Source organism: Cotesia glomerata, linkage group LG7 (assembly GCF_020080835.1).
Source record: "Cotesia glomerata isolate CgM1 linkage group LG7, MPM_Cglom_v2.3, whole genome shotgun sequence".
NCBI lineage: Eukaryota > Metazoa > Arthropoda > Insecta > Hymenoptera > Braconidae > Cotesia > Cotesia glomerata.
This window is the reverse complement of record NC_058164.1, coordinates 10,680,097-10,692,829: the sequence shown is the minus strand read 5'-3', so window position 1 is coordinate 10,692,829 and position 12,733 is coordinate 10,680,097. Positions and strand designations below refer to the sequence as shown.

Here is a 12,733-nt window from a genome sequence, read left to right as displayed (position 1 = left end):
CTCCTGGACAACTGCATTCACTTTTATATTACTCAGAAGAACTATTGTTAACATAATACCAATCGTTCCCTTACTTTTACAGAAAAAAAATTGAGTGAAATGATTTTTCCTACAAACCTATTACCAAGTACAGTACCGATAATTACATTTGTGAATATTGTGAGGATTAATTTATAATAACTCTAAATGATATATCTCACTCCCACAGGGGGTTGCGGGGGTGAATGTCAACAATGAAAATTTAAAATTTCCGAGCTGTAGCTCCTATAAGGTCCAAATTTGGTAAGAATCTTCTGTATGTGATGGAGAAATGATCTAAGAGCGGCTTTTATGACAATCTACTTCAAATATGGATAGCGGGGGTGGGTGTTAACGATAAAAATTGTAAATTTCTGAGCTATAGCTCCTACAGACTCCAAAATTCGGTAGGAGTCTTCTATGTGTGATGTAGAAGTAATCTAAATGAGGATTTAACGACAACCCGACCTAAATAACGATTGCAGGGGTAGATATTAACAATTAAAATTTCAAATTTCCTAGCTATAGTTCCTACAGACTTCAAATTTGCTAGAAATCTTCATGTATAATCTTCGTGTCAAGTTCAGCTAAGAATGGATTTTATTAATTAAATTCCAACCTTAACCCGACTAGAATTTTAGTGAGGCATGCCGAAAAATCAGTTCGGGGCGAAGTTGGCTTTCCGAACTTAGGCTAGCCCAATTCGGATCTTATTTGTTTTAAATTAGGCAAGCCGAACATTGGTATGTCAAAAGAATTCCACATTCGATGTAATCTCGTAATAGTTTGGCACTGCCTAAGTTCGGCATATAATGGATTGCCTAATTAGTACGAAATAACGGTAACCAAAGGTTTACCGAAGTTTGATTCTCCGAGCTCGGGCTCATTTAGACAAAACTGTGGCAATGCCTAAGTTCGGCATGTCATGGATTGCCTAATTAGTACGAAATAACGGTAACCAAATGCTTACCGAAGTTTAGTTCACCAAGCTCGGGCTTACTTAGGCAAACCTGTGGAAATGCCTAAGTTCGGTATACTATGGATTGCCAAACTGTTATGAAATAACAGTAACCAAAGGCTTACCGAAGTTTGGTTCACCAAGTTCGGGTTCACTTCGGAAAACCTATGGCAATGCCTAAGTTCGGCATTTCATGGGTTGCCAAACTGTTATGAAATAACGGTAACCAAAGGTTTACCGAAACTTGGCATATCACGATCGAGCTTCTTTAGGCAAAACTGTGGAAATGCCTAAGTTCGGTATGTCATGGATTGCCAAACTGTTATGAAATAACGGCAACCAAAGAGGCTTACCAATTTTGATTCACCAAGCTCGGACCCATTTAGGAAAACCTGTGGCAATGCCTAAGTTCGATATGTCATGGATTGCCAAACTGGTATGAAATAACGGTAACCAAAGGATTACCGAAGTTTGGTTCACCAAGTTCGGGTTCACTTCGGAAAACCTATGGCAATGACTAAGTTCGGCATTTCATGGGTTGCCAAATTGTTATGAAATAACGGTAACCAAAGGTTTATCAAAACTTGGCATACCACGATCGAGCTTCTTTAGGCAAAACTGTGGAAATGCCTAAGTTCGGTATGTCATGGATTGCCAAACTATTAATAGGAATTGTGGGGGCGTTAACAACGAACAATTCTTATTTCAAAACAATAGTTTCACATGCATATATTTCATATGCAGGCTGTGTCAGAAAGATGAGTAGAATAGAAAAAAAGTTGTTGTTTATAAATTAGAACGTTTTGAAACATGAAATTTAGGTCATGTCTATTAAATTTCAATAAAATTTACTAAAAATTTCCTTACAACAATCGTCTCTTTGGCAGCGGGTAAAATGTCATTGTAAGGTTTCTAAAACTTAACATTCAGTCAACGGACTAAGAATTTAACATACATATTATTTTTGCTGATCACTAGGGCCAGAAACTGCTGCGAAAGTCCTGGTCCTACTGATCACATAACCGATAAATTGTTCTTATGATATGTGAAAAATAAATATGGCTACTTATTTAAATAGAATTCGTAAAAAACATATTAAATTTGTTTTCTACAAAAAATGGATGTTACTAAGAAAATTTTAAGTAATAGAAAAATTCGTCGCACTTGAAGGGAGATAAATTTCAGCTTCACTTATGAGATTTGCAATGACTTTAACTAAACTTTCAATGCACATTTGGAATCTGTGCAAATCAAAAAAATTAGGAAAACGGTTGACCCTAAAAGCCATCCCTGAAACTTCCAGCTAATTCCATACGTAAGCGCTTTAAATTGCACTTATTACGTTTTTGAGCTAAAAATGGATTAATAACCCAAATTTTTGGTGATTAAAAAAAAAATTAGAAAAATAAATTTTGGTCAATTTTTGAGGTGGGCCTTCTTGCCCCAGGTGGGCCGTCTTGCCCCACCCTCCCCTATTCATTAATTCATAAAACTATTAATTATTGAAATGGTAGGTGTAAAATTGTATAATTTTTAAACAAAGTCCGTATTACATAGGTAACAATTTAAATAACTACAAACCGAAATTAAAATTTGTTCTGGATGATACTCATAGACTTTTTATATTTTTTTATGTCATACATTTTTTTTCTTACCTTTTATAGGCACAATTTTGTTTATTTCAGTAAAAATCATAAAAATTACACCGGCCCACAAAAAAAAAGTGGTCTGTACTTTTGACCGAACCTACCTATCTTTATGTATTTTGACGTGCTGAATCCAAATCTGAAGTCAGTTTTGCCCGTACACCCTCAAAATTATGAGTAAAATGCAAAAAACCTCAAAAAAAGGCAAAAAATTGAGAAAAACTGCAATCATTGTTCTCTTCATTCTACTTACACATCATTTTTTATAGTCATTAACAATCGTGATTAATAGATTTTTTTCTCATATTTAAAACTACAATTTTCTCGATTTTTTTTATTTTTTGAGATTTTTTTTAAATTTTAAAACGTCAATGTGGACAAGAAAACTTCAGATTCAAATTCAGTGGAACAAAGTACATAAAAATCATACTCAATCTTAATCCAAAAAATTTTTTTCATCTCGATTATTTCGATTTATCATGATTTCTTGCCTTTTTTTTTTGGGTTTTTTGCAATTTTTTCAAAGTTTGACGGATCAAGGGGCTACTTAACGTTTAGATTTAGATTCATTTAATTGACATACATAAAAATCGTACTTGATCTGGGTTCACATGTACTTATTCATCGTTGTGACTGCAGATTTCGCAATTTTTTGCCTTTTTTAGGGTTTTTTTTTTTTTTGCATTTTACTCATAATTTTGAGGGTGTGCGGGCAAAACTGACTTCAGATTCGGATTTAGCGCGTCAAAATACATAAAGATAGATAGGTCTGGTTAAAAGTACAGACCACTTTTTTTTTGTGGGCCAATGTAATTAATACTACTTTAATATATTTTCTATTTATTTTTTTAATTTAAAAACTAAATTTTATTATGTTTTATAGATTTTATAATCTTGATATTTTAAATAGACTGTTTACTCCACTTTAACACTGGTATTACTCCGTTTTACACCGATTTAACACCGGTATTTTAACACCGGAAAAGTTACGCCGGTGTTATTTTATTTTAACACCGCTCTTTTTACAGTGCATAAATATGACCATGATGAATTAAAGAAATTCTACGACAAAGCTCATGATACAGATACAAGAGGTAGGTGAGCTTAACAACTTCAAGTTTCGCTTTAATCCACAAAATCCGCGGTAGGCCGTGACAATTGATTCAAAGACTTAGTTACCGAGACGCAAAGTTTAGACACTACACCAATAATAATTCATTAAACTTGTTGTTATTATATACTAGAATATATTGTTGTTGTAAAATTTCTTAATATAGTATTTATAAATGAAACTTTTTAAATTTCCATCATATTTCACCTATAATTCTATATTCAAACGATATAAATATCTAGTTGAATTGTTAAAAAAATAATTCAGGATTTAAACTTTTACTTATTTTTTTATTACCATTAATACTTTTACTTTATTTCATGGTGTAAATTTATATTGATACCTTTGGTAATAAAATGCCGTAGGAAGTATCTAAATGCCGTAGGAATATCTAAATTTGTCAATAACTTCTAATTATTTTTTTTTTTTCAGCTAATAATTATTTTTATTTAATTTTTTAACTTCCTGCTAAGAAAATTAAAAATTTTCAAAAATAGGGAAGTTATTGGTTTCACCCCGTTTTTAAAAAATCGAGTTTTCAACGGATCTTGACGTTTAGGGGTCCTCCATCGATTCTGAAGTTTTTCCCATTCAAATAACAAGGGAAAATTTTTTTTTTTCATTTTTACTGCCACAACGTCTGAAAATTTCATTTTTTCATAAAATAAACTATTAGACCTCATTTGGGATTAAATTTGAACAAAAAATTTCATTGGGTCATATTGCTACCATCGAAGCCTGACTTTTTATAAAGCTTTACAGTATCAATTTTCCCCAAATTTCGTGTTTTTCGTAATTTTTAGCTAAACTATCCAAGATAGAACAGAAAGTCAAATAACAATTTTGTAGTCCACTACAAAAAACATCTAGATAAATTTTTTGTATCATCAATATTTTCAAAGTTACAGACCAACAAAATCCTATTTTTCTAATTTTTAGCTTTGTTCAAGTGAACCATTGATAAAAATACAAAAAATTTGGTTCTTATTTTTTAGTACATCAAATTTGCTACAAAATTGTATAAGAAAGATTCGTTGTCTCCGCAATAGCTCAGAGTAACAAGTCTGATAAGTCATATTTTCATAATTTTTCAACTATATTTTCTAAATTATTGACGATAAATGACAAATTTCAACTAAAAATTTAAAATATATTTAATTCTCTAAAAAGTTAGCCTAGATTAATTGTTTACACTATAACTTGCTTAATAAGTCAACTAATATTATTGTTATTTATTTCGTTTTTGGTCTATTGAGGTTATTTAACCAATCCTCAAGACAACTCTGATTAAGTAAACATATTGAAAATGATTTGACACATTCCACTCCCACAAGATATATTATTAAAAATAAGAAAATTGAATGATTAACAAGTATTTAATATACTAAAAAATCTAATCCTTTCTGATGCTTTTTATTTCTTTTTTTGCATAAGATAGTACTTGTGACTAATCAATAAATTAACCGCAATTATCATTTAGAATTTGAAGAAAACACTATGATCCGGTTTTAAATGAGTACTATGCGAATAATGCTACTAAGTCAGAAAATTGGGAGAGTAAAATTATTTCCAATTTTTTATAGTGAGTTCTGAAAGGATGTAACTCTATCAAAAGCTGCTATTTCGAGATGAAATAAAGCATTTTAACTCTTAAATTCTCTACTAATAAAAATGAGACACAGAATTTTTTCACAGGTTTTCCTTTCAGCCTGATTAGAACTAATATTAATCAAAATAATTTTTAAAATTTGTTGATTTTCAAATCTATTTCTGAAAGAGGTTCATTTGACCAAAAAATGTAGACGAGTATTTTGACAATGAAAAGAAAAATTTCATAAGATAATAATAGTAAATTAGAAAAAATGATTATAATTTAAATACCTGTAGTCGATCAATAATGAAACTTATTATTTCATTTTTTTTTTTTTTTTTTCGTGAATTCTTTCATTTATAATTGAATCCTGAATACCAGTTTCAAATTTCGTTTTCTCTATGTTTTTCCAATTATTTTGGAATCGTACAAAAACTGCTAAATTCGGAGAACTTACTCCTGGCCAAACAACTTCGACAACGCTTCTTAAAATCAATTCATACACATGATGTCGATATGCCAAATATAATAATGGCTTTTTTAACATTTTTTCTAATTGGCCGCATATTTCTTTATCAACTCCTTAAATAAAAATGATTAAAAATATTAATATTACCAATCATCAGCCGGAAATATAAACTATAATATCGAAAAATATATTCTTGAACCAGTATTAAAAGTAAGTTGCATGCAATGAACATAAATGACAAGATCTGAAAATTTTTCTGCACACAAGGTTAGTTTCTTTAAAGTTGTAACTTGATGCCAGTAGAAAACGAGGCATTGGAAATATCATGATTCTGGTTTGAAAAATTTTGAATAGGCAAATTAAATGATATATTTAAGAACAACCGTGTCGTCCCGAAGCAACAATATTATAACTTTAAAAAAGCTTTTTTTATATGCGTCATTTTACCAAATAAAATCGATTTAACTCATATTGGAGCTTTCACAAAATCAGACGTGATTTTATTAATATTGGTATTTATTGGCATAAGAATAATGAAGAAATAACAATATTTAAAAAATGAATGAAATTTTAAAAATCATTACTCAATTGTAAGGGCTCTAATTTTTAAAGGATTTCTCTCTCTCTTTCTCTAATAAAAAAAAATACATTCAAAAAATTTTAAAATAATATGTTAAGATTGTCTTGTCAAAATGACATCGTTTGGTGGAATGATCCACATATTTTTTCGGGAACAGGTGAATGTTGTTTACTAATTCATTTACCTGTATTTGTCTCACATGTGGCAAACCACATAGCTTTAATCCGATCTGAAATATTCCACTCATTTATGGTTTCCTTGATGGCGATTGCTTGGTTTAAACCAGTCCCACGGTCAAGTTTTGGTACTCCCAATAACTGCTGAGTATTGACACCCGATAAGATTATTGGAAGTCTTTTGACTTTATCCCGGCCAGTAATATCAGGCAGCAACTTTTCATCCCAGTGGATGACAACGCATTGAGCAACTCGTAGATCAGTTTTCAAATCTTCAGCAATCTTTTTTCTTATCTCGATCCGATTTCGATGGATCGTACGGTGGCTTACAGAAACATCATTTGAATTGATTCCTAAAGCTGATGCAAATGCGCAAAAAAGATGCGTGGCTTGTCTACTACTCACATTCGCTCTATCCATTGCCGAAACCACTTCTGGTGTCATAAGTTTTAATTTTTTTAGTTTTGGTTCAACAGGTAGCTCATCGAAAAAATCAGAAGTAGTAGAATGATTTGATTGAATTGATATAATAGAAGTGGTAGAATGTTGTGAAAGAGGTAACAAAGAGACTATAAATAGAAATCATATAAAAATAATCATTAAAAAAAAAGAAGAAAAAAATTGAATGTTATTAGCTCATAAAAAAGATCTTTTGAATTGCGAGAACTTCATAAACATTAAGCTCACACTCATTTGAAAATGTTAACAACTTTCTGGTCTACTGTAAATGATGATAGAATATTACTTTTATCTTAAATAGCCGAAAACTCACATATTTGGTTTCTAGTGAAATTGCTCGTATATTTTCGGTAATGTACAGTATTACATAAAGCATTAGTAAAGTGTGAGCGAATTGCCTATCAAGTAAGTGAAGAATATAAAAATTATGACGTTAGTATAGACTATTCACAGTACATTTACTCAGCAAAAAAGTTTTTGTCATTGCGTAAAGTATAAAAATTTTTGTATAGAATATTACACTCAAGTGTGTAGAATTTCACATTCTCATGTGTTGATTTAACACACTAGAATGTTGAATTAACATTAGTTTGTGTGAAAACAGTCAGTAAAACAAATATTTGTGTTAAATTAGACGAAAATTTTTTTACTGTGTAAAAATCATTCACAGAATAATAAATTAAAAATTAATTGTAAAGTTATTGCTGTAAGAAGAATTCTTTAAAATAGATTATTAAAAATAAAAGCAACGAGTAACCATTCGATTTTACCTGCTTCATCAACTTCATTAGTATTTACATTTGTCCCAGCACTTTCCATCGAAATAAAATTTGAATTGTCTTCCACACAAAAGGTCGATGTATTTTGTATATCTTCAATATTGGCTGAAATCTTTATCAACTGACTACGTTTGCAAATTTCCCGACTAGCAATCAAAACTTTCCTTTGTGGTGAGCTTAATGTTGTCAAAACATTCTGCGGTGCAATATCGAACAGTTTGTCGAGAGAATTGATAAAAGTTTTTTCGGCCAATTGTTGTGCGGGAGATTTTTTGCGAGCTTTATGTACTTGAGTTTTTTGCCAGTTTTTATGTAATTTTTCAATTTTTCCAATTGAACGATGTGAATTGTTTCCTGGTAATGTGAACTTATTCCACACTTTGATAACCTCACAGAGAACAAATCTAGCACTTTCGCGAATAAATAGTTTATCTGTTCGATGTTTATAGAAAAATAAACATAAAACATCACGATTCGTGGGTAATTTCAAATCACTTGAAGTTTGTGACTCGAACCCAACCAAGTTAATGTAATTTTTACTTGTTTTACAAGACATTGTTCATCAATAAACTGGTATAATTGTTGATACGATAATGATTCATTAAAAAACCAACCTCAATTAAGGACCAATTATAATGAAAGACAATAGAGTCCTCTAATTGCCGATTTCAAGCGGAAAATTGATCAATTACGCAAAAAGTCAATAAATACTCAGAGGGCGTTAGTTGAGAATTCTGTAGAAAATTCGAATTTGACTTTAAACCTCAGCCAGTAATGATAACTCTTTTTAACAGAAAGTGAAAAGTTCCATACAAAAGTTAATATTAATATGAACACGTAAATATGGAATATAAGAAATTTTTTTATAATTTAATATAACGTAAAGATTAGTAAAAATGTAATAAGTTTTACAATGTAAAATTGTGAAAGGTTAGATATGGAAGGTTTTATCCTGGATTACTATGTGACTAAAGTAATTTGTTGAACAATTATGTTTTTTTGCAGCAATGGTAATAAATAAATAAATAGATACGAAAAAAAAAATGATAACTTAAAATGCAATAGAAACGCACAATAAAAATAAAAATACTATCATGAAAATGTTGAGGTATTTAAAAAAAACATAATTTTTCGGTAATACTCTCTTATGCGAAAAAAGAAATAAAAAGCATCAGAAAGGATTAGAATTTTTATTATATTAAATACTTGTTAATCATTCAATTTTCTTATTTTTAATAATATATCTTGTGGGAGTGGAATGTGTCAAATCATTTTCAATATGTTTACTTAATCAGAGTTGTCTTGAGGATTGGTTAAATAACCTCAATAGACCAAAAACGAAATAAATAACAATAATATTAGTTGACTTATTAAGCAAGTTATAATGTAAACAATTAATCTAGGCTAACTTTTTAGAGAATTAAATATATATTAAATTTTTAATTGAAATTTGTCATTTATCGTCAATAATTTAGAAAATATAGTTGAAAAATTATGAAAATATGACTTATCAGGCTTGTTACTCTGAGCTATTGCGGAGACAACGAATCTTTCTTATACAATTTTGTAGCAAATTTGATGTACTAAAAAATAAGAACCAAATTTTTTGTATTTTTATCAATGGTTCACTTGAACAAAGCTAAAAATTAGAAAAATAGGATTTTGTTGGTCTGTAACTTTGAAAATATTGATGATACAAAAAATTTATCTAGATGTTTTTTGTAATGGACTACAAAATTGTTATTTGACTTTCTTTTCTATCTTGGATAGTTTAGCTAAAAATTACGAAAAACACGAAATTTGGGGAAAATTGATACTGTAAAGCTTTATAAAAAGTCAGGCTTCGATGGTAGCAATATGACCCAACATAATTTTTTGTTCAAAATTTAATCCGAAATGAGGTCTAAGAGTTTATTTTATGAAAAATTGGAACCTTCAGACGTTGCAGCAGTAAAAATAAAAAAAAAATTTTCCCGTGTTATTTAAATGGGAAAAACTTCAGAATCGATGGAGGACCTCTTAAAATTAAAATTAAGAACTCTCCTTTGGACAGGCCTTTTGTTGCGACATCTTCTACGATATTTTGAGCGGAAAGTGGAAAAAAAAAATATCCGATTTTTTTGGCACACCCTAATATATATATATATATATATGTATATATATATATACATATACATATATATATATACATATATTAAGGTGTGCCAAAATGTAACTTCCGTGGAGAACCTTTTAAAATTGGAATTGTGAGTTCCGCTTTTAGCAGGGGCTGCGTTTGGACATTTCCTGAGATATTTTGGTGTGTAAAGTAAACATGTCACATATTAATTCTAAATATTGTTTTCTTCAATTAAAATTTTATCCGGTTCCAAAATTCTGATCTACTTTGAAACTGTCGTTCCTAAATAGTCACTTAAAATTTGGACATCAATTGATAAATAAAATCTCATAGTCTTCAAAATTGTTTGATAAATATTCGAGGAACTTTTTATTTTACAAGATAATTTCTTGAACGGAATTAGTTTTAAATAGTTTAAAATTTATTATTGAAATTTTTTTTAATCAATGAATTAAGTTATATATTATTATTGTTAATATTATTTTATAAAAAATGAATTTTGTTTATTTGAGAAATCTACTTTCATTTCGGCTGCCAAATGGCCTTCATTTATTTTAAAAAGGATTTTTATAGTTCAATTTGGTATCATTAGAAAGGTCATGACCTGAATTAATCTTTTTACGGGTTGATATTCTTTTTGGCGATAATCAATTTGTAATGTAAGTAATTAAGTGAAAACGGAAAATTCTGTGATGGATATATATATTTTTGGTGACAGCAAATTTTTTATGTTAATTTTTTGGGGTATTTTTAAACAGTTTGTTAATTCTAGAAATTTGTTCTGTTACATTTGTCGGTTAAATAATTGGTAGTTAACCCTGTGATAGCAATACTACTTTAAAAGTTTATTTCAAAAGTACCCAACGTATGTATATTGTGATTAAAAATAAATCATGATTCTCAGCCGTCTCATAATAATTGCAGGTTGCTAGTTTTTAAAAAATAAATAAATAAAGTAATTAAACAAACCTGCACTCTACTTTCAGTCAGTCCGATCCGCATGGCTATTTCTTCTCTTAGAAAAATGTCTGGATAATGAGTTTTACCAAAACATCTTTCCAATTCATTTAATTGGGCAGGAGTGAATCGTGTCCGATGGCGTTTCTGCTTTGTGGGTTTGTCATCACCCTGACCAATACCACCGGCACCTCCTCATGAAAGTTAATTATTCATTAAACTTACTCAAGATGCTAATGATGAAAAATAATAGTTTAAGTACTCTCTTACCTGCTCCAGGCATGCCCATTATTAATTCTTGATGAAGTGTAAGCCCTCCACCAGTAGACAGACCTCCTCCCAGATTTGTCCCCAGGACACCGTCCAATTTTTCGTGTTTCAGCTCTTGCGCATGAAGATCCTTCGCCCCTACAGCAAAGACACGTTATTTTAAACTATAAATTTCATTGAATTTTTCTTTCGTTTCCACAAACTTCTAAACCTTTTCGAGGGATTTTTCCTTCTATTCTTTTAATAAATTATTATTATTTTCTTATTATTTCTGTATCTTATCCCCGTATTCTTCGTTTCTGAGTGTCGGCAGTCAACGCAACCCTGTTGGGCTTGTAATTTAAATTTGTATAGGAGCAGAAGCCGACTGACCGGTGGCGAGGGACGTACAGATCACTTAGCACGAAGGTGTGAGAATCGTCACTGGCCTCCGCTTCTAAGCGAACAAATATACGCGAGCACAATATGATCACAGGGCTCACATGTTTCACCTCACAAGAATAACCGACAGAGAAAAACTAAAAGAGAGACTTGTATATTATTATACCTATATGTAGCCAGTTAGAAGTGTTGAAAGATTGCTCATATAAGAGAAACATATGAGTTACTGTACGTCGATTGTTTGAGTGTTACTTTTGTGCTTTGACGGGTGTAATGTTGCGTAATGAACTAGTTTACTCCTTATCGATTGCAGTAAATGCTGAAATGTTAATTTTTAAAAATTACTTTATTTTCATTCAAAATTTTATTTTTATTGGAAATCCCATGTGTATAAAAATTTTGTTATTTGTGCACATTGTATATTAAAACGATACAAAAAAGGCAATAATGTTAGAAAAATAGGGGATGACTTTATTTTATTGAATATCTACTACTGATATTATGAAGAGGAAAGATCTGATTGTTTGTTTATTTGTTTGTTTGTTTGTATCGAATAGGCTCCGAAACTACGGAACCGATTTGAAAAATTCTTTCACTGCTGAGAAGCTACACTATCCTCGGGGGAACTGCTGGTATAATATAATATTGTAGATTTGTTTTTTTTTTTCATGATATCCAAAAAAACAAAATAGATGGAATAAAGACAATAAATGAATAATTACTACTTTTTACAGATCTAAATATAATCCTATTATTTACAATTGATGATTTATTGTAAAGTTAATTTGGTATAAAAATATCGTCCATGATTTCTTAATTTAATGGTTAAAATTGAGGCGATTGGGATTTAAATTTTTACATGGTAAAAAAAGTTTACTTGAATCAAGAAATTTTTTTGACAAATCTCAATTGTTTTTGAGCAAAAAAAAAATTTTATTTGAACAAGAAATTTTCTTAACTTAGCCACAAAATTTTCTTAGCCACAAAAAATTAGTTCTTTAATGAAGAATTGTTTCTTTCTGAATAATAATTAATAATTAATTATTGAAACTTATTATAATTGATCATATCATTATTCAAATTAGCAGTTATTAGTGATTAATAAAGCTATTTAATCATCTTAATATCAATTATAGATTCCCATGAAAATTTAACTTTACAAAAAAATTATTGACAATTCATTTTATTAAGTTTGCAGTAAGAGCCCAACAATATGTAA

At 29.8% G+C, this 12,733-nt stretch overlaps 1 protein-coding gene across 2 annotated transcripts in view; it reads right to left on the bottom strand.

Moving 5' to 3' along the window:
• Positions 1-12,733, bottom strand: part of LOC123269452 (homeobox protein orthopedia-like) — a 48,820-nt gene that overhangs the window by 31,421 nt on the left and 4,666 nt on the right. The window contains exons 2-3 of one of the 2 annotated variants that reach the window (XM_044735155.1): positions 11,134-11,271; positions 10,876-11,054 (exon numbers count right to left, since the gene is read on the bottom strand). In XM_044735155.1, coding sequence (XP_044591090.1) covers positions 10,876-11,054; positions 11,134-11,271 — 317 coding nt within the window. Of the gene's footprint in view, positions 1-10,875; positions 11,058-11,133; positions 11,272-12,733 lie in introns of both variants that reach the window. The other variant, XM_044735154.1, reaches the window with a different exon arrangement.